Source organism: Crotalus tigris, unplaced genomic scaffold (assembly GCF_016545835.1).
Source record: "Crotalus tigris isolate CLP2741 ecotype Arizona unplaced genomic scaffold, ASM1654583v1 scf7180000024338.4412243, whole genome shotgun sequence".
Taxonomy (NCBI): Eukaryota; Metazoa; Chordata; class Lepidosauria; order Squamata; family Viperidae; genus Crotalus; species Crotalus tigris.
Genome location: NW_024100508.1, coordinates 2,127,000 through 2,151,393, shown reverse-complemented (window position 1 = coordinate 2,151,393; position 24,394 = coordinate 2,127,000). Strand labels below are relative to the sequence as shown.

The window sequence follows — 24,394 nt, the reverse complement described above, 5'->3', positions numbered from 1 at the left end:
TCTGAGTAAGCGAAAGGCGAATCTGAATAGTTTAGCATTTTTTCCTATTAGTCACCACTGGTGTCCCACAGGTCAAAAATTTCACAATCAGAATCATATTCACAGCCTAGGAATATTGACTGTCAAGGGTTGGTTGATATATTTATGCCCAAATCTTATTTAACTCTTCCCCAAAGAGTATTCTGCAAATTGCTATTAATTCCTATATCAAGGGAGGTGAAAGAAGGAAACTCAGAATTACGGTAGGATCATCGTGTTCTAGTCACAAAAATCAATGGAATAGAAGGTAAGAACATTTGTATTGTCTTTTACTAAATCATGCTCAGGAATTTCAGAAACTATAGTTTTTGTGAATGAAAGCAAATATACATGTCCTAGGAAAATGTTGCAGGATCCAATCTGAGTCAGTCACCAGGACCAAAAGATTATTCTTCCAAGCTTTCCAACTTGTGCTGGAATCCAATCTCAGGAACTTCTCTTTCTCCAGAATAGGTGCACTGGGCTGTTCTAAGTGCTGTATTTATATGGCTCCTGGTTATGTGGAGCTTTTCGTTGTTGATGGCTAGTTTGGGTAGATGGGTAGCTTTTGTCCATTGTGAGATTGGGATAGTCGGTTGCAAGGCGAAAAAAGTAGAGAGTCATACTTACAGAGTGTGCAATCCACCCTGTTCTTTATTCAATAACATTAAAATTTGAGACATGCATGTTATAATTCTGGGTTGTCGTTTTTGCTCACTGACACAAAAAGAGGATAACGGTTGTATGAACAGGCAGAAATTCAACAAATCTGTCTGCTTGATTTCCCAGGGTAACTGGGAAACAATTGCTGGTTAAATTTCTTTTTTCCTTTTTCCTTCTCGCTTACTCTTAAAGCACAGGATTCTATCGGAGGGGGGGGATTCCTTTTGGCAGAGTCTTAATTATGAGCCCAAAGGCATTTGAGATCACACAATTTCCTTCTTTCTAATTTTAGCTCTTAAATTATGGATGAAACTGGTCTCATTTTTAAAAAAAACAGCTGTGGGACCCTAATTTCAATATACTGTAATTCTGCCTGGCAGCAGCATCTGCTGCAGGGGGTGGGGAGGGGTGTGAGGGGTGAAAGAAGCCAAGCATCTGCTCTGGGGGGGGGGGAGAAGCCAAGATGATGGTTGCCCCCTCTTTAAAATGTGTTTTATTTCTTATTTATTTAAATTTACTGGCTGCCCAACTTTGCAACACACCTAAAAAAATGAACTAAGCTTCAATCATTCAGTTGTGGTCACCATTTCAACTTTTCTGACCCCTCCCCATATGCAGATATTCTTGCTGACTGTGGTCTTCTGATCCCTGATTCCCCCTGTCCAATTAATAATTAAAATAAACAGCCTGTTCCCTCTGCTATTCCTTTATTTGCTCACAACACTTATATCACACTTATCTGTTACAGTTAAAAAGTGCTCAAAAATAATTCAAAGCAAGATATTTATTTTATTTATATCCTGCCTTTAATATTTTTGTAAACAACTCAAAACAGCAAACATACCTAATACTACTTCCTCCTCCTATTTTCCCAGCAAGAACCCTAAGAAGGGAGAGAGTAACTGGTCTAAGGTCAGCCAGCCAGCATTTATGCCTAAAGCAGAACTAGAACTCACCGTCTCCTGGGGATTGGCCCAAAGTCAGTTTTCGTGCCTAAGGCAGATCAAAATTTCCAGTCTCCCAGTTTCTAGCCTGGTGCCTTAACCACCAGACCAAACTGGTTCTTTATATTATATTTACATTAAAATACGTACACAAGATATTTACCGAAGTTATTAAAATATCATTAGCACTGTTCCTGTTGTTTATGATAAATGATTTAAGAGAGACAAACGATGTCTAATAGCCCAAAACTATTCTATTTGTTAAACTAAAAAAAAAAAAAAACGAGATTATGTATGATGTAAGTTTTGCAGCTCTCCAGTATACATTCATAAATAAGTAAAATGTTCCTTAAATTTTAGGGAGCTTCGGTAGCATTTGTCTTATCTGTATGGGAAAATTCTGTAGGTCTTATTTAGATTAAACTGCATGTGGGTGATTCCACTGAATCACAGAGATTATTGTTGAATTGAGCCCCTCCATTCGCAAACACGCTTGAAGTTAATGGCATGTGCTATAAAAACGTGGAAAGCCAGTTTGGTTAGGGGTTAAAGCACCAGGTTAGAAACTGGGAGATGTGAGTTCTAGTGTGGCCTTGGGCACAGAGCCAGTTGGGTGATCATGGACCAGTTATTCTCCCACAGCCATAGGAATCAGACAATGGCAAACCACTTCTTTTCTTGCTAAGAAAATTGTAAGGACTTGTCCAGGAAGTTGCCAGAAGCCAAGACTAACTTGATGGCATGTATACACACACACACCAAAAAAAAAAAAAAAACACTGAATGGCTTTCGACAGCCAGATGTTGGAAAGACAGAACTTCCAACAGAATGCAGGACAGAACTAATCTTAAAACTTATTTTGCACCCTCGGTTAATAGGAGGTCAATCATGAAGATAATCAACCTCTGGACCACGCTGAGTATGTTTTTTGGTGAGTACTCCATACCATCCCTGGTGCTCTTTGTTCTCTTTTGTAAATGGGACAAATGGGAATGTAATTGCACAACAGGAAAGTGTTCACATTCTGTGCTGATGTGAATATAAGATATCCTTCTAAGTTTGGCAGAAGACACAAGATTCCTGGCCATAGCTTTGAGGAATTCTGGCCAGATAAAAATTGCACAAATCAAGAAGTCTTGGAACTTTTCAGTAAGCCATCTTCATTCCAGAGGAAGTCTGTCCAAGTTTTGAATCAAATGACACCATCTCAGTAGAAAAGTGATAGGCAAGAGGAGCAAACACAAACAAGGGCAACAGAATTAATAGAATGAAAGAAGTAATTGACAGGGACTCTGTACATAAATCACAGACTCCATTGGCTTATAACTCACAAACTATTTTGAAGATGGTCTTGTTTAGTCATTGTACTTCATCACTGTTATTGTAATGGTATGTGGGGAAAATATTGAGAGATAAGCCAGAAGACATTGCCTAGGGAACAGTCAGATAACAGACAGCGTAGCTTGCAGTTGGATACCAGGCAGAGTAAAACACTCTAAAAGAGACGCTCCATATTTTCTTGGGTGATAAGAAACGGGGGGGGGGGGGATTGTACTTTCAATCTTGCTGTCACAGTTCCGACTGATGAACTCAACCAAGCAAACACCTTTGAGACATTCCTATCTCTTAATGTAAAACTTTATTGAGTACATCATTTCGGCGCTCATGAAAGCAAAAACAGCTCTGACAAAACCCCACCCAAGCCCTACCTAGTGAAAACAGAATTCTCTCTCTTCCCTCTAGATCAGGTCATGATGCCCAATTAAATGTAGCAATGTTGTTATGAGAAAATATCTCTGGGTCCGGCCAAACATCTGGTAAACGTCCTTAGTTTCCATGGTCTGCTTCCTTAATCTTTGAAGTCTGCATTCCAATCTGATTCCCTCCCCCCTGAGTTCTTGGCAAGCTGAGAAGCAATAACTGTTATGGGGGGGGGGGAAGTGCTTTGAAACTTGACACTTGCAAGATTTGTTAACATAGCACTACAATGAAGTAGAAGTAGCTCCTCTGGTTGTAATTCCTATCTGATTTACCTGTGAGGCTGACATCAATTTTGCAAGGATGAAAGTACAGTTGTCTCCCACCCCCCTTTATCATCCAAGAAACTAGAGAGGGTCTCTTCTGAGTCTCTTGTCCCATCCACTATTCAGCTGCAGGCTATGCTGTCTCTTATCTGACTGTTTCCTGGGCAGAGGCATTTTGACTCACATTTTTCTCATATATCACTACAATTATAGGAATAGACATATCATGTTGACCAGGTCCAAGTTGTACAATGATGTTCACTGGATTCCACCCCCTTTTGAGAACTCCTTTCTTGATTTTAGTTCAACAAATGGCCGATGGATCTTCCATATTTCCAGAGAACATAGGCATGCTTGTTTTAAGACTATTTGAAAATGCCATTAGATTTTAATCAGCTCTTTTTGCTCCTTCTTTAGGAATTTTGAGCTGGCCTGCTTGGATCATATTAAATGTCCTCCCCATCCCAGTTTCCTCAAGCCCGTTAGGAAAAGAGTTTATCACTGCATTCATGCAAAATGGTTTTCCACAAAGGTTCAAGGGGGACTTTAAGCTTCTCATCACAGGTTCTGTTCAGTCCACATATGTTACTATCTTCATGAAACAACCTGCACTGAGGGTAACAGTCATCGCAAATGCTGGAGAAACACTCTCAGTGAAAATCCCACCGGAGGCTGAGATGGTTGGAAGCAATATTTTTGACAATACACTCACCATCCGGGCTACCAATGATATCTCCATTGTTTCCCTTTCCTACAAACCACACTCTGCTGGCACCACTATTGTCTATCCCATGGAAAGCTTGGGTACTGAATATTATGTCATAACACCAAATGTGGGTACCGACCGCTACCGAGAATTTGCCATTATAAGCTGGACAGAACCCACATCAGTTGAGGTCTACCTGAAAGGTCCTGTTACTTTCCAAGGAAAATCCTATTTACGAGGAAGCAAGTTGACCATCTCACTTCAACCTTATCAGGCTGCTCAGTTCCAAGGCCAGGTGGACCTCTCTGGTACCAAAATAGTCTCCCAGAAACCAGTGGCTGTCTACAGTGGACATACATGCATCTCCAGGCAAATCCAGTGCGATCATGTCCTTGAACAGCTTTTGCCTGTTACCAGCTGGGGCACTAAGTTCATTGTTCCCTCTTTACCTTTTAATACAGAATATGACATGGTGTATGTTTCTGCTTCCCAAAATACTCGGGTTGATGTCCAGAGTGGACAAATCAAGAATAGCAGGGTTTTGCAGGCTGCCCGGGTAGGATTTTATGGCATTCAAGGCACAACTGCCATGTCTATCTCAGCTAGTTCTGGTATCCAAGTTATGTTTTTCAGTGATGGTGGCACCTTTGGGAATCTTAAATATGATCCATTCTTCATGGCAATACCTGACGTCTCCAGCTACTGTCTGGCCTATAATACCTATAGTAGTGACCAGTTTGAGAATTATGCCTTGATGATTGCCAAATCTTCAGAGACTTCTGGGATCACTGTGGACAGCAGGCCATTGCATACTCTGCAATGGCATGTGGTCCCTGCCACTGATTACTCCTGGACTGCTCACAGCTTAGGCCAAACACAAAGTACCATCCACCGAATAGAACATTCCAGCTCCCCTTTTGGGCTGTTGAGTGTTGGAATTGCAAATGGAAAGGCTTGTGGTTCTCCTGCTGTTTGTGTAAATGGTAAGAGGAAATTGCGTCTTCCTTTCTTCATAACTTTGAGTACATTTTGACCGTATTCACACCATATATTTAGCCAGGTGAACAAAAGCCCTAACAGATGCTTTGGGGCAACATGCTAAGCTTGATTAGTACAAAACTTGGTTAACTTTTTTTGTGGCTTAGAATTTTTATTATTTGAATCCAATCCATTTGGTGGGTTTATGTTTGAAACTTAAAGTATTGTGCGTATCTGGGAAATGATTTAATTCAGTAATCAGATTCAATATAGTGTTTTAAAGCAGACATTTTTTTCTTAATTTAACTGACCTTTGCCTAACCTGATATGCTCCAATATCTTGTTATATATCCAATATGTGGAAGGTTTTTTAATCAATCTCACATATGTTGTATTTGTGTGTTACGATATTAAGCAGTGCAATAATAATATTCGCTATATACCAGGGATTGGTCTATTAACTTTGAATGGTGTCTGCAGGCTTTTAAGAAGTAGGCCATTGTTGAAAAAAAAGAAGATATGGTTGGGGAAACCTTTGATTTAATCCATGCCCCTCTTTCCCCAATCTCTAACCCCCCCCCCGAGAAATTATTGCTGTGGAATCCCAAAGCTGATTTCACACATGACAATTTGGATGTAATTTTTACTCTCAATGTCTCTCTCTGAAGGTCCACATAAATACAAAAAGTGGGGGATGCATGGAGGGATTTGTAGGGGATAGTTGAAACAAGAAATATTTTTCATGCAAACTTCATTAGATTAGCATATTTCAAGGTCCAAAATGGATATGTCCTCTTCTGCAATAGTGCTACATTCATATTATTCAGAACAGTCTCAAAGATGGGTTTCAATGGGCAGAAAGAGGAGGTAATAGGAAAACTACATCCATTAACATAAATTAATTTATCTTGAGATCTAAGTGCTTGAAGCTGTGAATCTGCTGAGTTAATCAACAGTGTAACATATTGCTGGGTTCTGTTTTCCTCTCTCAGATCCCTGCAAAACACTCAAGTGCAGGACCAAAGAAGAATGCAAAATACTACAGGGTCAAGCAACTTGCACCCACAAGTACGTGGGGACGTGTGTAGGTACCACAGCCAAGTATTTCCAGACTTTTGATGGTCTCTTTATGGATTTTAAAGACTCTTGCACATACAGCATTGCACAGTATTGTGGCAGTGACCCAAAGCTTGTGCCCTTCAAGGTTGAAGAGAAGAACAGCAAGATGGACACTCAGGGTGTTTTCAAGCTCCAGCAGATCCATATCAAAGTGTATGATCATAGTATTACTATTGACAAGGAAGAAGATGTCCGAATAATGGTAGGAACTGCAGCTGACTGGTTTGCATCTGTTTCATTTATCATTACTTTTTAAAGTTTATTATAATATAAAATGCAAATAGCAACAAAGATAATGAGGGACTGGGGAAAGGTAAAAGACAGGTACAAGGCAAAAAGGAAAGTGGGGGGGAAAGCAGTGACTTCTAACTTTTTTCTGTGCAGTATCACTGTTCCAATATTTCAGGGGCTCCTACAAAGAAGAGGGAGTCAAGCTATTCTCCAAAGCACCAAAAGGCAAGACAAAAAACAATGGATGGAAACTAAACAAGGAGAGAAGCAACCTAGGACAGTGAAATCATGTCACTCCTAGTCCTTCTTTTCATTAAACTAGACATACCCAATCCCTGCAACCATCCCTCATATATTTTAGCCTCCAGCCCCCTAATCATCTTTGTTGATCTTCTCTCTACTCTTTCTAGAGTCTCAGCACCTTTTTTACATCGTGGTGACCAAAACCGGATGCAGTATTCCAAGTGTGGTCTTACCAAGGCATTATTAACACTTCACGTGATCTTGATTCTATCCATCTATTAATGCAGCATAGCACTGCGTTGGCTTTTTTGGCAGCTGCAGCACACTGCTGGCTCATATTCAAGTGATGTTAGGAAATGTTAATTATGACTTCTTTCTTTTCCTTTTCTCTTTCTAGGTGAACGGTCTGGAGGCCAACATCCCTACCACGGTGTTAAGTGGCAAAGTCAAAATCAGCCAGAGCAATGGACATCTCACCATTGCAACAGATTTTGGCCTTCAGGTGTCATTTGACAGCAACTGGGCTATAGTGGTGACTCTCCCCAGCAGCTATTATGGAACCACCTGTGGGCTCTGTGGGAACTTCAACGAGGTAACAACTGATGACATGATTGATCTTAATGGCACACAAGTGTCCTCCATTATGGCCTGGGCCAGTAACTGGAAAGTCAATGACCAGGATCCTGCTTGCTCAGATTCCTGTCAAGGAAACTGCTCAGCTTGTGATGATAGTCAGAAGGAACTTTATGGCAGTGAGCAATATTGTGGAATTATTAGCCATCTTTCAACTGAACTTTTTGGGGGGTGTCACTCCACTGTGGACCCCAAAAGCTACTACCATGATTGCATCAACCAAATGTGTGTAAACCAAAGGGACAATAATGTGTTGTGCCAAGCATTGGAGGCCTATGCCACGGCCTGTGAAGAACAGGGCATCCTTGTTAATGAATGGAAAAAGGCAACTGGCTGTGATCAAGATCAGACTGACCACAGCACAAATGAGACAATTGATGAAGGTATCTGTACAAAAGTGAATGTTATGGAACCATTTCCTTTATATCAGAGAAACTATGAGTCCCTTGCCCCACCCAACATCCAGTTGGGGGCTGTGCTGTCTCTTATCTGACTGACTGTTCCTCTGTCAGTGCGTCTTTGTTCAGGCTCCCAAGCTCTTTCCCACTGAGGGCTGCAGAGGATGGACTTTGTAATACTTGAAATATGGTATTTGTAGTAGACAATTACAGATTCTCATCTTGGGGAAAGGAGGAATGGTTTTCTAAGATCCATGTTCCCTTCATTTGGTGAGCTGGGACACTGGGGCTTTCTGAATTTGAAAATCTTCCAGAGGAAGTCAAGATCAGGCTTGGATGGCAGGGGACCAAGATCCAAAGGGGCTTAAGGCCTTCCTCAGCTATCTTTACGAATAGGAACTATGGTTCACCTGGCAAACCAAATTACTCTCCCAGGGAACAGAAATACAGGTAATTCTTGATCATTTGTAAGCCGTGGTGGCGCAATGGTGAGAATGCAGTACTGCAGGCTACTTCTGCTGACTGCCAGCTGACTGCAGTTCAGCAGTTCAAATCTCACCGGCTCAAGATTGACTAAGCCTTCCATCCTTTCAAGGTCAGTAAAATGGGGGCCCAGATTGTTGGGAGCAATAAGCTGACTCTGTAAACCGCTTAGAGAGGGCTATATAGTACTGTGAGGAGATAGATTAAGTCAAAGTGCTATTGCTATTTTTTTTAGTGACAGTTCAGAATTACCACAACACTGAAAAAAGTTACTTTTTTTCTTAAAAAGGTGCCAGAACTCACACATGTCTACCCTATAAGGTTCCATCCAAAAAAGGTGCCGGAACTCCGTTCTGGGCGTTCTATGAGAAAAAAAAAGCCCTGCTTATAACCAGTTTTCACACTTATGACTGTTGCAGAACCCTTGTAGCCATGTGATCAAAATTTGGACACTTGGCAACTGGCAGGTATTTATGACAGTTGCATGTCCCGGGGTCATGTGATCACCATTTGTAACCTTCCCAGCTGGCTTTTGATAAGCTAAGTCAATGGGGGAATCTACATTCACTTAATAACCAAATGATTCACTTTTCAACTGTAGTGATTCACTTAACACTATGACAAAAAAAGTCATAAAATGGGCAAAACTCACTTAACAACCATCTTGCTTAGCAACAGAAATTTTAGGCTCAGTTGTGGTCATAAGTTGAGGACTACCTGTGTTTCTTTTCCCTGGGAGCATTTGCCAGCTGAACTGTAGGCCATATTCATAAAGATGGTTAAGGACATTTACAACTTCACTTTTGTTCTGATGTGTCTCTTAGGCTGTATTGTCCCCCTCTTTGAAAATAACATTTGCAGTGCTTCTCTGCATCTCTACATCCCTGGGCTGATCTGTGATTTAAATGTATGGCTTATTAATCATAATCCAATATTACGTACTCTCCCAACAGCTCACATCTGCCCAGAGAACAGCCACTATGAAGCCTGTGGAAATGCTTGCCCAGATACCTGCTTTGAGCCATCACCCTCCTCTTCCTGTACACTGAATTGTGTGCCAAAGTGCCAGTGTAACACTGGTTACGTCCTCCATGACAACCAGTGTGTCCCTACTGAAAGCTGTGGCTGTCTCTACAATGGCTTCCAGTACGAACTTGGAGAAGAATTCTGGGAAGATGAGAGCTGCCATTCACGCTGCAAGTGTGATCTCAGCCAGAGGACAGTAAGCTGCTGGAAGGCCAGTTGTAAGGCCGGTCAAAAATGTACCACAGTCAATGGTGTGCATCACTGCAAAGAATCGGCTTACTCCACCTGCATTGGAACTGGAGACCCGCACTACACCACCTTTGATGGACGGATGTATGACTTCCAGGGTAACTGCGTTTATCAGATGGCTGGGGTCTGCTCCGAGGATAGCAGTCGCACCCCATTTTTAGTCATAGTAGAAAACAACAGTCGAGGCAATAAGGCCGTTTCCTTTACCAAAGTTGTGACTTTGGAAGTCTACAATATGACTCTCAGCCTGAGCCAAGAGCATCCACACAAAATTCAGGTAAAAAAATAGTAAAGGAGGGAGAAGCTAAAATAAAGGGAAGTTTATGGCTTATTAAGGGTAGAGTGTTGTATGAGTCATCTATGAATGTCGGAAACTACAACTTGATTGCTGCACCAGGACAAAGGTTAGTTAATGTTTAAAATAAAGCCTGCCTTCCTTCCTCTCCTCTCTCCTCCCCTCCCCACTGTCTCCTTCCTTCCTTCCTTCCTTCCTTCCTTCCTTCCTTCCTTCCTTCCTTCCTTCCTTCCTTCCCTCCCTCCCTCCCCAGACATTTTCTTCTTTTCAACAACTTTTGCTTCAATTATTACTATCAGATCCTTAATTTATCCTAATCGCTTGCTCTTCACTAATCGTTTTTCACTTCCTTGCTTGCACAGCACTATAATATTTCATCTTTGCTACATGGAACTACATCTCTCTGATGGCCAGATCAACCAAAATGTCAATTGCAGTTACATTTTTTTTTTAATCCTAAGAGTTCATTAATTTGGTCCTGAAAATTCGCTATAGATTACCTGAGAACTGTTTCTAATATAGGGGATAGGAACCTTTCAGCTCTGGCATCATCACATCTTAAGAAATAATATGAGCAGCTCCCCACCTCCCTCTCCCATAGCACCCCCAAACATCAGGTTATTTTATAAAGCTTAACTTGTAAAAGAATGATTACCTAAATCTACTAACAAAATAACTGAAAATTGTTTTGGTCTTTATTATTGGTCTTCCCTGTACCTCAGGTTAATGGAGTCTTGATGGACCTACCCTTCTCCCATGAAAATAAATTGAAGGTCTACGCCAGTGGGGTCCATGGCTTCATCAAGACAGACTTTGATCTGCGTGTCAGCTTTGACTGGTACAGCTATGCCAGGGTCATCATTCCTAAAACCTATGCCAATGCACTCTGTGGCCTCTGTGGTAATGCCAATCAAGATCCAAGTGATGACCTTCTCATGAAAGATGGAACACAAGCAGAAGATGAAATCCAATTTGCAAACAGCTGGAAGGTGAAGGAGGTCCCAGGGTGCTCCACAGGATGTACTGCTAACTGTCCAATCTGTAATGATGAGCAGAAGCAAATCTACAAGGGAGGCCAATTCTGTGGCATCCTTATAAAAAAGGAGGGACCGTTCAGGCAATGCCATAAAATCATCGATCCAACGTCCTATTTTGATGATTGTGTCTTTGATACCTGTGTATACAAGGGCCATCACGACACCCTCTGTGGTGCCATCAGTGCCTACGGGACAGCCTGCCAAGCTCTGGGCGTCCATATTAAACAGTGGAGATCAGCTTCTTTCTGCAGTAAGTGTTGCATTCAGGTATTTTAGCCATAGCCGGAACAACTTCTTCTGGCACTTCTACGATTATTGTGTTCCCAAGGTAGAGAATCGTCCTAGGAGTCAAACCGCATGTTAAGAAATCTTCACCCAAAATATGATTCCAGAGACTATTACTATGGTTTTCGTAGCCTTTCAAGCTTAGTAGGAAGCACAGAAAAAAAAAATCTTGGCATTTGATGGAATCACAATGATGTAATTTATGCAAATGACACCATACAATGACATCACTGGTCCCTGCAGATGCCCCTGTAGCCCATCCCTTTTCTCTGGTGGTCCTTTATAAGGACACAGCATTTTATATTGGGGCTCTTATGGCTTGGAATGTTGAGTTATTCATTTATATCTTGCCTTTATTATTTTTACAAATAACTCAAGGTGGTGAACTTATTCAACACTCCTCGTATTTTTCCCACAACAAAACCCTGTGCGGTGAGTTGGGCTGAGAGAGAGTGACTAGCCCAAGGTCACCCAGCTGGCTTTCATGCCTAAGGCAGGACTAGAACTCACAGTCTCCTAGTTTCTGATTTAGCACCCCAACTACTAGACCAAACTGGTTCTTATGCTGTGTTTTCCAAACTAGCTCTTATGCTTTGTTTTCCGCACAGCATAAGAACCAGTTTGGTCTAGTAGTTAGGGCACTAAACTAGAAACTGGGGGACCATGAGTTCTAGTCTTGTTAGAAGGAAGGGTGAGTTCTACCCTTGGTAGAAGGAAAGTCTATTGTTTTTCTTCCCCATTCTTTCCAGGCCTTCTCTGCCCACATAATTCCCACTATGAACCCTGTGGAAATGGCTGTCCTGCCACTTGTCAGAGTCTCTCAGCTCCAGAAACCTGTGAAGCTCCCTGTGTAGAAGGATGTTTTTGTGACTCTGGATTCATTCTGAGTGGAGATAGATGTACTCCCCTTGCTGAATGTGGCTGTTCGCACCAAGGCAGATACTACAAGAAGGGAGAGGAGTTCTACCCAACCACTTCTTGCCAGGAGAAATGTCATTGTACAGACAATGGAGCGATTGAATGCTACCAGTTCTCTTGTGGTGCTTATGAGGTGTGCAGGATGGAAAATGGAATCCAAGATTGTCATCCTCTGGGATATGGAGCAACCATAGCTACTGGTGACCCTCATCACATTTCCTTTGATGGGCGAAGTTTTGATTTCCATGGGTCTTGCACTTACATCTTAGCCAAAGTATGTAGCAAGGATCCTCGCTTAGTGCAATTCTCAGTGTTGGTGGAGAATGAGAAGTTGGAACGCTGGCGTGCATCTACAAGAAAAGTTATCATCTCAGTGCAAGGATATTCCATTGTTCTTGAAAGGGGAATAAAGTGGAAGGCCATGGTATGTTCCTAATACATTCATGAGAGTGAATAATAGATGCTGATGTTGCTCACAATTGTAAATGTTTCACATGCAACTAAGCATGTGTGACTAGAAGTAACATCTTTCATTTAAACCAGGGGTCTTTAAACTTGGCCTTTTTATAACTTGTGGACTTCAACTCCCAGAATTCCTCAGTCAGCATGCCTGGCTGAGGAATTCTGGGAGTTGAAGTCCTCAAGTCATAAAAGGGCCAAGTTTGAAGACCCCTGATCTAAACCAACCTTGGTTACTTTAAGACTTGTGGACTTCAACTCCCAGAATTCTCTGAGTTGAAGTCCACAAGTCTTAAAGTAACCAAGGTTGGACACCTCTCATCTAAACTATATCCTATGTCTTTATACAGGTGGACGGAGAGTATTATACATTGCCAATAAGCACTGTTGATGGAAAACTTTGGATCACACAAGAAGGGAACAACATCATTGTCCAGTCCCCTTTTATTTTCAGAGTCTTCTATGATGCTTCTTCACATGTCCATGTCTCAGTCCCCAGCACATATCATGGGCACCTGTGTGGCTTGGGTGGCAACTTCAACAGTGACCAGAGTGATGATTTTATGCTGTCTAATGGAAAAATAACTCAAAGCATGGATGAGTTTGGTGCTTCCTGGAAAGTTCCTGGGAACAGCATCCAGTGCTCTGACGGTTGTGGGGAGAACTGCCCCACCTGCAGTGCTATCCAGACTGCACCCTATGAAACGGAAAGTTCTTGTGGAATGATCCAATCCAAGACAGGCCCATTTAAAGACTGCCACCCACTGGTTAGTCCCATTGACTACTTCAGATTTTGCCTTCATGACATGTGTTTGGCCAATGGAGCAGGAGATACCTTGTGTCAAAGTCTTCAGGCCTACATGGCTGCATGCCAGCTGGCTGGAGCCAACGTTGGACCTTGGAGAACAGCCTCCTTCTGTTGTAAGTTTGAGATAGCTAACAATCACTTCTTTTTGACTGTTGTTTGTCACTATATTTCCAAGGCAATGTCTTTAGGCAAACTCATATTAAAGAGACACCAGGAACACTGTATCTTAGGCCTATGCAAAGCAGGTACTCTGAACATGTTTGAAAACATTGGTAGCTCAAGGTTGGGAGGATGGATTGGACTATGGGAATCCTCCAAGCTTGGTTTTACACCTGCAGATGTTTCATTAGTCATCTAAGTAACACTGAAGATGCTACCTAGTTGGTAATCAAAGGTCATAACCTCATAACACAATCAGCTTTGGCATGCCACTTCATATGAGTAGGGATACAACCTGCCTTGAGTCCCAAGTGAAACATCAGAGACAAAGGCTTTGACTTCTTTACAGAAAGTATCTCAGATCTACAGAGTTACATTTAGTGGTATGTGATGCCAGTATTGAAGTTTTCCCAAAGGTGGTTTTATTTTAAAAGGCTTTCTGGACTTTCTGACTTTTCTTTAAGACATTTTGCTTCTCATCCAAGAAGCTTCTTCAATTCCTTTGAAGTTCTTGGTTGAGAAGAAAAATGTCCTTAAATAAAAATCAGAACGTCCACTTGCCTTTAAAATAAAAGTGCCTTTGGGACAACCATGACCTGGAAGAATGAGAACAATGCTGAGGTTTAATTGCGGTCTAAATAAATATGGTTCATTCCATCTTGCTCTTCTCAGCTCTTTCCTGCCCAGCTCACAGTCACTACAAGTTGTGTACCCGATCCTGCGACTTCACATGTGCTGCCTTATCTGCTCCAACCCACTGCACGGGAGAATGTTTTGAAGGCTGCCAATGTGTCAGTGGCTATGCATTTGATGGGGAGGAATGTGTGTCTGTGGATAAGTGTGGATGTGTTTATGAAGGGCGCTACATCAAGGTAGGTGTGGTTCATGAAATAAGTTCTTCATAACTCAACCAGGAAGCTTCGTTTTTGACAGAGCCTGGTAAAAATTGGTCCGAAGTTATTTGTTGCTGTAATGGTTCAGAAATTGTAAATGTGTTTACAATACACACTGACAATATTTGTACAATTACAGTTACAGGTAGTCCTTGCTTAGTGGCCATTCAAAGTCACAATGGACTTCCCCAGAGCTACTTATGACCCATTTTTGAAGTTCCAATGGCCACCCCTCCTACGGTCACCCAATTACATTTTGGGGTGCTTGGCCAACTGGCTTGCATTTATGGCAGTCTGCAACATCCCACACAATGTTAGATTTTTTATTTTTTGCAGTTTTCAGCATTTACTTCTGGTTTCTGGCAAAAAATGCCCATTGGAGGAAAATGGACACATTCACTTAATGATGGTGGTGTTTGCTTAGTGACCACCACAAAAAAGTGATGAAATCAGGTATGGTCACATGATGACCTGCTTAACAACTTCCATGACTTTTGATTGTAATTCCAGGCTCAATTACAGTCATAAATCAAAGATTACCTGGATTAGTTTTTGGTATATGTCAGTGGTGGTCAACCATAATCCTTTTGCCACCGGTGGACTATAACTCCCAGAATCCCTGAGGCAGCTTGACTGGCTCAGGAATTCTGGGAGTTGAAGTCCACAGTTCATAAAGGGGCCATAGTTGCTTACCCTGGTATATGTGAAGCTTAATGTTAGGCGTGTTGAAACAAGGATTATGCCACACATTCCTTCGCTGCTGCTGTTCATCTTCTTAGGGTTTTTCTGGCTTGGTTCCAGCATCTCCCTGCTTGTCTCACACTTGCTAGTTCACCCAGTGAAGCTCTCAATGCCTGATGCAATGAAGGATCTTTGTTTCCCAGCCAGCTTCCCATCTAGGCTGATATTGCCACACACGATTAGTTTTTTTATTAAATTGGGGTTTTGCATGCCCTGATATATTCATTGAAAAATAATCCTGATGCTAAAAATACCCAGCTTCTTTTACGCTTGTTCACAACCATTTCCTCTCTAATTTATATTTAGATGAGGGCTTTTTCTTCTTTTTCTTCTTACATCCAAGTCAAGGATTACAGGTTAAAACAGTACCTAATCAATCTGAATTGACCACTTTAAGACCATTTGAGAGTGCTACAATGGATATGTTCTGGAGTTTTTCCGCTTCCAATACGATCTGTTCTAGAGATAGGGCAATATTGCTAAATCTAATATTTTCTAAGTTACTCAGATAGTCTTCTCTTCCCCCCACTCAAAAAAACCCCACAGCTTGTATGGATTTTAGATTCCTTACATTCAGCCCATGCTTCTGCTTTATGTTTTTTTTTCTCAGTCCTTCTAACAGCCACATGATATGTTTTAGAAAAGGGTTTTTTCCCCCTATATATACCTATCCATTTATCAGTTACCATGCTCTAGCCTAATTGTACAGCAGTTGTTTCAAATTCTGTACTGATATGCAAGAATTTTATGAATATGTGATGCTAAATTAGGTAATTTTCTCATCCTAGCTAATGGCATTTAAAGTAGGTGTAGCAGCAGCTACTGGTTAGCAAAGATTATCAATTGTGTTAGCTGTGATGCTTTCAAAATTAGGGATAAAGACTTTTGGGGCAGATAAAGGCTTAAATTAGATTTTATAACATGTACTAGGGTCACAATGGAAATTTAATGTCACAGGTAGTCCTTGACTTACAACCATTCATTTACTGACCATTTGAAGTTACAACGGCACTGAAACAAGTGATTTATGAACATTTTTCACACTTAACAATGGTTGCAGCATCTCCATGGTCACATGATCAAAATTTGAATGGTTGGCAACTGGTTGATCTTTATGACGGTTGTAGTGTCTCGGGGTCATGTGATCTCCCTTTTGTGACTTTCTGACAAGCAAAGTCAGTGGGGCAGCCAGGTTCTCTTAAATAACCATGTTACTAGAAACATGAAACAATGGTTGGAAGCTGATCAAAGAGAGAAGCAACCTGGAATTAAGGAGAAACTTCCTGACAGTGAGGACAATCAGCCAGTGGGACAGCTTGCCCCCAGAGATCGTGGGCGCTCCATCACTGGAGTTTTTAAAGAAGATGCTAGCTAGACAGTCACTTTTCTGAGATGGCATAGGTTCTCCTCAAACAGGGGACTGGACTAGAAGACTTCCAAGGTCCCATTCTATTCCATTCCATCCCATCCCATCCCATCCCATCCCATCCCATCCTATCCTATCCTATCCTATCCTATTAATTTAACAACTGCAGTGATTCACTTAACAACTGTGGCAAGAAAGGTTGTAAAATGGCTCACTTGCTTAGCAACAGAAATTTCGGGCTCAATTGTGGTTGTAAATTATGGACTACCTGCATTTGATTTAGTTTGACTTAATATAATGCAAATGTTTATTTTGCAGGCATTGCTCACTTGTTAAAAACTGCTAGCGGACATAATTTTTTCAGCTTGTGCTCCTGTGTTTAAGTGGAGTAACTAGAGATTGAATTAATACCACAGTTTCTATTCTATGGGTTCACCTAATGAAAGCAGGGACCTCAGTTCAAAGCGACGTTCTTACTCTTTCCTGGCTTGATCTGATGAATCAGAGTACCCGATGCATATCCAGTTTGGCATCCATTCTGTGCAAAAAATGGCCTTGCCCAAAATGTATAAGCATTTGGAGTTAAATTGCTACCATTAGCCCCATTTTGTAAGGAAGTGCTTGTGTGTTTCTTTTTAATATTGCCATTTGTTTGGTTTTGTTTATTCTGTTCCATGCATGATTTCCTTGGTAGCTATAAGGTGATTTTTCACTGGAGTTTTGTTTGTCTCTGTGTATGTTTGTGTGTGTGTGGAATTGCTCTCCAGGCAGGGGAGACTATCTTCTCCAATGACTGCTCCGAGAAGATCACTTGCCACCCATCTAACCAGCTCATCCGTGTCAAGAATCGCTGTGGTGTGGGAGAGACTTGTATGCTCACAGCCAAGGGGTATGGCTGCATAAGACAGGAAGGCCATTGCACTCTCAGCCCCAAAACATGGTTCAGCTCCTTTGATGGAGTCCAAGGGAAGCTTATCACCAGTGGTGTTTACAAGCTGGCATCCTATTGTGATGAGGACTCACCCTCCTGGTTTAAAGTGGTGGTGGACATCAATGATTGCAACGATGACATGGTGCCGGCTGCTACTGCCATCTACGTCTTCTTCCGGGAAGCATTCATCACAGTGATTAACTTCAAGGAGACTTGGGTAAGCTGTTGCCCACAATGGGTTAATGTGATCACCCATTTGCATCTTTCCCAGCCAGCTTTCAATGAACAAAAGTCAACGGAGGAAGCTAGATTTGCTTAACGGCTTCATGATTTGCTTAAAAACCATTGCAAAAAAAGGTGGTAAAATTGTGTGCCACTCACTTAACAACTGCCTTGCTTAGCAACTAAATTCTGGTCCCAATTGTCGCCATAAGCAGAGGACTACTTGTATTTAAGTCCATTATAAACCGACAACAACAGAGTCTTGAGCCCAAGAATCCTCATGTTCCATGTTTCTATTGCTTTCCTTTCAGGTCAATGGACTCTTGGTCCAGCTCCCCCATAATATCTCTTCAGCCATCTCTATCACTGAAGCTCAGGATGGCATCACCATCCATCAAAACTCCCAGCTCCAAGTTCTCTACAGTCCCAGTGGCAAAGTAACAGTGAAGGTCACCAGCAACATGGCAGGGAAGTTATGTGCCCCTTGTGGAAACTTTAACAACAAAGCTTCGGATGACTTAAAGCTACCTAATAATCAGATTGCAGAGAACATTGCTGAGGTTGTTGAAGCTTGGAAGGCCAGGGATTTCTTAGGATGGTAGGTAATGCTGTCTGCAGCTTGTGACCTTTTAAAAATAAAGCAGTTTTATCCAGGCTTTGTTGAAGAAACTATGGGTAAGTCCTCAATGTAGGACCATAACTGAGCCCACCATTACAGTCATAAGTTGTGCCAGTTGCTAACTGGGTCACCATGAGACTGTGCCTGACATTACAGTCTTTTAGCAGTGATTGTAAGCAACTCTATTGTCTGCAATGGATGATTTTTGCTAGAAATTGGACAAAAATGTCAAATTGCAGTCACTGCTAATGGCCATAAATATAGGACAGTTGCTGAGTGCCAAAACATGATCATGTGACAGCAGGGGGATGCCCTCGTCTTTCAGAATTTCAAATCCAGGTTATAATTAGTCCTGGGAAGCTCCACCGTAACTTTGAACGGTCCCTAAGCAACCGGCCATAAATCAAGAACTACTTGTAGTTTAGTATCATGTTGGCCACTACCTGCAATGACTAAACAGCAGTAAAGAATTTCTATTCCCATACTTAGTCTTTCAAAATAGAAAAAATGTAATGCATAGGCTCAGATTGAACCTTCATAGTGAACTGGTGAAAAGAGGCCCCCAAGAATGTGAAACTAGCTCTATATAGCAATAGTAATAGCACTTAGATTTATATACCACTTCATAGTACTTTAAAGCACTCTCTAAGTGGTACACAGAGTCAGCATATTGCCCCCAACAATCTGGATCCTCATTTTACTGACCTCAGAAAGATGGAAAGCTGAGTAAACCTTGAGCTAGTGTGAATCGAACTCATGAGCATGGGCAGAATTAGCCTGCAATCCTGCATTCTAACCACTGTGCCACCATGGCTCTATAACTTGGTCTTCTGCTTCCTTCCACAGTTACTAATTCCCAAGAGAACTGATGCTGTTTTGAATGGTAAGTGATTCTCCAGAATACAGTTGCTCCATCACGGACATAATCTGAATTACAGAGATATAGTATCTAAATCATCAGACTTTGGACTGGATTTTTCCTCCTTAAGTCTTTTTCAAACAAAAGACAGTGGAGTGGATAGCAGGAAATACCCAGGAGAATACATTTGGTGTTTGATATATTAATATACAATCAATTATTAAGTCTAGTAGACAAGAATGGAATCCCCCATATGAAACAGTAGCATATAAGAAGCAGATTGCTATCATCTTAATGGCCTGTAGACTTCCCATAAGCATCTGTCTTTCTACTGTAAGAACTACAAGAAGCTTTTATCATAAGCTTTATCTTTAACAGGTCCAATTGCTTTGTGAATGTCAGTGGGAACTCCACATCTGATACCCCACTGGCATCTTCAGAACCCAAAATGTGCAAAGCTATTGCTTTTAGCAAGCAAACATTATAAATTAATACACACACTATAAATCCTTTGATATCACTCATATATTTATGCAAACCCATTTTCTTAAGTCCTTCTGGATGTATTTGTGTGAAATATCTCCACACACATATACAATATTTAAAGGAGAAGAGGGGATTACGTTGTATTTGGGATGGAAATACCACCGATGGTTCAGAATGAACAACTGTGTTACTACTTGCCCAGTTCCATATCCATTGCTGAGGAATATGCATTCACCCATAATGTGATTTCATTGGATACTAGCTTAATCTTTCTAAACACATAACATTCCCCACAATCATCTTCTTTCTTGTATTGTAGAGGTTGTGTTCACATAAAATCCTTAGCCTGGTGCTTGGTACAAACCTAATTATTTTTCATCAGCACAACATTCTCAGTTAGATCAGACGGAGTGGGAACCAGCCTTTGTAGCCTTAAATTCTCTTTCTTTCCCATAGATTGCTTCCTGTTCCAAGGGCAGACCAGCTGTGATCCTTCCCTTGCCATTAGACATCTTCAGATGTCACTTATTAGGAAGGAACCTCAAGGGACCATGACAGAACTACATTTACTTCCTCCCCACTATTCAGAGAGCATCTACTTACTACCCTATTCCAACTCCACTTGTTAATCCATCTTGATATTGTGGCCAAAGTCCATTGCTACCAACTTTACTACTATGTGGTTTTGTGCAGAGAACATTGTGGATAGACATAGGAATATTTATAGCAAGAGAAGGCTAGGTGTCCTTTTTACCACTTAATGGCATTTCCACAGTGGGGTGAATAATAGCCAGAATCAGACCCAATACCCCAATTCATAAATGTCCTCTCTCCTCCTCCTCCTCCTTCTCTCTCTCTCTCTCTCTCTCTCTCTCTCTCTCTCTCTCTCTCTCTCTCTCTCTCTCTCACACACACACACACACACACACACACACACACACACACACACACACACACAGACACACATTTCTTGGAAAGCATGAATGTCATCAGCTCAATCTTGCCAAAATTCTCCCTTCTCACTATGTAGAAGGAATGCCATTTAAATGTGTTTTCTGTGTCAGGTATGCGCTTACACACAGTGGGAAGTGTCAAACAGCACATCCAATGTTTATAGGATGCTCATCTCTGGATTAGGGCACTTTCCACTTCCCAATCCATCATAAAGCAGTTTAAATGCAACAGGAACAGTCTGTAAGGAACACCAAAAGTGACCGGAGTCCAAACTTGGGCAGGCCAATAACGGAATGTAAAGAACAACTTCCACTGAGTATCCTGCCTCTTCTGGACTATCAAAAATGATGGAGTAACAAAAATCCTTATGCACTCCATGCCATACAAATGGGAAATAAAATAAATTTCTAGTGTGCTTGATCCATTGATCATGGTTTGCAAACATCTGAGCAGTTATTATGAGGATAAGCTTTCAGTTCCAAACCACCATTCCTATGTAACATTTAAAAGTCATGAATTGTGAAGATGAAATTATAGTATGTTAGCAGCCAGATTGATTTCTTCCCAAAAGTTGTCACAATGGTTTATGTGGGAGTGAATGGAAGAAGAGAAAAATCAAAACAATGCATATGTACAAGCTTCAAGAACAAAAATGTTCCAAAACTGAACCACTTACACAGCTTAAATTTCATTTCAACAGTTGTTTCTCAAGCAGCAATTCTTATTTTTTTTTTAAATGATTCCTTTGCTATTCATTGCTGAGCTGTATGGCATCAAAATTCTGGTCCAAAGGAAATACTTTGTTTCAATTTTTAGACTTTATAAACTAGAAAGCATGATTTATCTCTTTATCATGCCTTAATTAAAAAAAATCATAATCAGCAGCCTTACATGATTTCAACCCCAGGATGCTGCACTGTGGACAAAATGATTCTCCAGAAACAATTCTGCAGATATAGATATATATTATTGACATATTTTTGTGTTTTTACAGTGCCTTCTTGAGGTATTGCAGATAAACCGTCTTTAAGGGCAGAGCAGCAGTGAGCCACAGTCATCGTGGATCGAACTTTTGAATTACTGCTTGCTAGAAAAGGGAAAGAAAAATAAGGTGGATTACTATAGACTCCATAGCTCCATAGCTCCACAGCTGCTTTCTTGCTAAAAGTGATGCTCAAGAGGGTTAATACTGGTAAGAACCCAATTAGAGCATCTAAGCAGCCAAAGCAGCTTACAAACCCAAAACCAACCTGAATAAGAACATCTCGGGCTATGTGGTGTTCACAATCAGAAATTCTTAAAACAAGACAAAAGCTACTGGGAATCAACTTTCTTGGGGACAATGGTGCTGAGGCCACCTTGGCCTCAGTTAGCATTCTACATCCTGAATTTTGAAAGGAAAGCACCCACAATTTTTTTTTCTGTACATCTAAGAGCAACATTACAGAAAAAAAAAATCAGAAAACCAGATCAAAAATATTGGAAAAGTGTTTAATGGAGCTTTTGGAAAATATGGAGATTGCTAGACTTAGACTCATTGAGTATTATATTGAACCATATTGATTTGACCATGGATGGCTGCTTCAATGCCATGAAAAGAAAGGAATTCCATGCCTCCTATATGCAGATTGACACTTTGAATTTAAGGCAGTTTCAAGCTTATTTAAACATCATTTGCTCTGGGGCCAGAAACTTACACTTTAATGCATTTGAATCTGTGGTATCTCATTTCCTATACCATATTACATATGCTCCTGGGTTATTGGAGGTCTCATTACAATTAGACTCATTGCTTTACATTTTTAGCGTTGTTGTGGGCTCTTTGTGGATTGCTGGGCTGACAGACTGCCTTCTGGCTATTTCTAATTGAAAAGATTGGTCTACCGCTACAAGCACAAGTAAATTGGATAGGAAAACTGCCTCCATTTCAGCTAAGTTTCAAAAGCCTTTGCCAATAAATCTCTTATCTTCTTTCATTTCTGCCTCCATTTCTATCAATCATCTCTATCCCTCTCTATCTCTATCTCCATCACTATATCATCTCTATCCCTCTCTATTTCCATCACTATCTCTATATCATCTCTCCCTCTCTATCTCCATTGCTATCTCTATTCTCATCTATATCACTTCTCTATCATTTCTACCATCTCTATCTCTCATTTCTATCTCTCTACAATCTCTATATCTCTAGCTCTATCATCTCTGTCCCTGTCCCTGTCCCTATTATCTCCTAGCCTTCTGCAGGAAGAATCTGACAGCTACTGGATGGGGAGAGCAGGAAAAAAAGAGGAAGTGATTGGCCCAAAGAGAGGCAAATCATTCCCTCTGTTCATATTTGGCTTTGCCCACTCCGACCTCTGTCTTTGGCTCCATCCACTCATTCTTAGCAGATTGTCCCAATGGGAACACAATTCTGGACAAGAAAAAAACACTCTAGTGTGCACCCCTAAATTAGAGAATGAATGACTAAAGCATTACCGGTAACTTACCAGTTGACGAAGTCTCTGGCCTTCCATGCATCAATCACCTCAGAAATGTCCCCTACAACTTGACCATTGGGTAGCACAAGGTCATCAGAGATGTCGCCATTGAAGTTTCTGCAGGATCCACATAGCTTGCCTGCCAAGCTGTCTTTGACCTTCACGGCCACTTCTCCTTTGAGGTCAAAGAGAACTTGAAGAGCTGTCCCACGTCTAATTGTGACAACATCTTCAGAGATGCTTACAGATACAGTTTTAAAAAGGGAAGCTGGGAGTTCCACCTGCTGCCCATTCACCTGAACAGAAAGTGATCATGGAATGTGTTAAGTTTATTGAAATGCTGCATCTTCAAATGAGGATTTAAAAACTGGGGGGAATGGTCTAATCAAAGGTGGGTTATAGCAAGATTAGCCAGAATTGCCCCCATGTTTGTTTTAGAGGTAAGGAATAAGAGTGAACAAAAAGGAGTGGAAAGGAAGACATTAATTGTATAAAATTAAAAATGGCTTCCCTGTAAGAAAATACAGAATATTCAGTTCATTTTCTTTGTTAACATCCTTTAATCAACACACTGAATTCATAGCTGCACTTTACACCATTTCTATTAATATTTAGTGGAAAATTTAAAGGAATTGGTTTAACTCAGGGATGGGGTGCTATGACCCCATGAATTCCTTTTCTGACACCTTCAGAACTCCTCCGATTATGAATGCTGTTTCATGACAGGAAACAACAAGAATGATGTGTGAGCCCTAAAATAGACATAATACAATTTTTAAACAAAACATGCCTTCAAAATTCCTCCCATCAAAAAAGGGGGGAACCCCCCCCCAATGGGCTTCTCCCATTGATTTTGCCTGAAGGAAGTTGGCTGTGAAGGTCAAGAATGGAGATCACATGACCTGTAACGGTCATCAATACATATCACGTCCAAGTACCTGAATTTTGATCACATGACTAGGAGGATGGTGCACTGGTTGTAAGTATGATTAGAGGCTGTAAGTCACTTTTTTCAGTGCCATTGTAACTTTGAACAGTCACTAAATGAGTAGTTGTAAGTCAAGCACTATCTGTAGTAGGCTAGGGTGTAGGCATAGGGATGAAATCCAAATTCACTTAGGCCAAGGGTAGGCAACCTTGGTTCTTTTATGACTTGTGGACTTCAAC

At 41.1% G+C, this 24,394-nt stretch overlaps 2 protein-coding genes across 3 annotated transcripts in view; one reads left to right on the top strand and one right to left on the bottom strand.

The window, feature by feature from the left end:
- Positions 1-20,726, top strand: LOC120300098 (IgGFc-binding protein-like). 2 transcript variants are annotated; one of them, XM_039325658.1, is made up of 14 exons: positions 1-286; positions 2,504-2,556; positions 4,067-5,338; positions 6,326-6,654; positions 7,324-7,942; positions 9,394-9,992; positions 10,733-11,297; positions 12,082-12,674; positions 13,060-13,630; positions 14,349-14,548; positions 17,444-17,824; positions 18,141-18,427; positions 19,295-19,331; positions 20,250-20,726. In XM_039325658.1, the coding sequence occupies exons 2-13, from the start codon at positions 2,514-2,516 to the stop codon at positions 19,299-19,301; spliced, it is 5,466 nt and encodes a 1,821-aa protein (XP_039181592.1). In that variant the 5' UTR covers positions 1-286; positions 2,504-2,513; the 3' UTR covers positions 19,302-19,331; positions 20,250-20,726. The 2 variants fall into 2 exon arrangements, with proteins under 2 accessions (XP_039181592.1, XP_039181591.1); XM_039325657.1 differs by having other exon boundaries at positions 2,491-2,556.
- A 969-nt stretch (positions 20,727-21,695) lies between these two features.
- The window catches only part of LOC120300097 (Fc fragment of IgG binding protein), a 38,270-nt gene continuing 35,571 nt past the window's right edge, over positions 21,696-24,394 (bottom strand). The window contains exons 20-21 of the mRNA XM_039325655.1: positions 23,237-23,523; positions 21,696-21,834 (exon numbers count right to left, since the gene is read on the bottom strand). Of these exons, the coding sequence (XP_039181589.1) occupies positions 21,825-21,834; positions 23,237-23,523 (297 nt within the window). The 3' untranslated portion in view covers positions 21,696-21,824. The remainder of the gene's footprint in view (positions 21,835-23,236; positions 23,524-24,394) is intronic.

Coding starts and splice junctions, on each gene's coding strand:
- LOC120300098 (XM_039325658.1), top strand. CDS start 2,514: ATGAAGATAATCAACCTCTGGACCACGCTGAGTATGTTTTTTG. Junction 6,655..7,323: donor AAGAAGATGTCCGAATAATG/GTAGGAACTGCA, acceptor TTCTCTTTCTAG/GTGAACGGTCTGGAGGCCAA. Junction 14,549..17,443: donor ATGAAGGGCGCTACATCAAG/GTAGGTGTGGTT, acceptor ATTGCTCTCCAG/GCAGGGGAGACTATCTTCTC.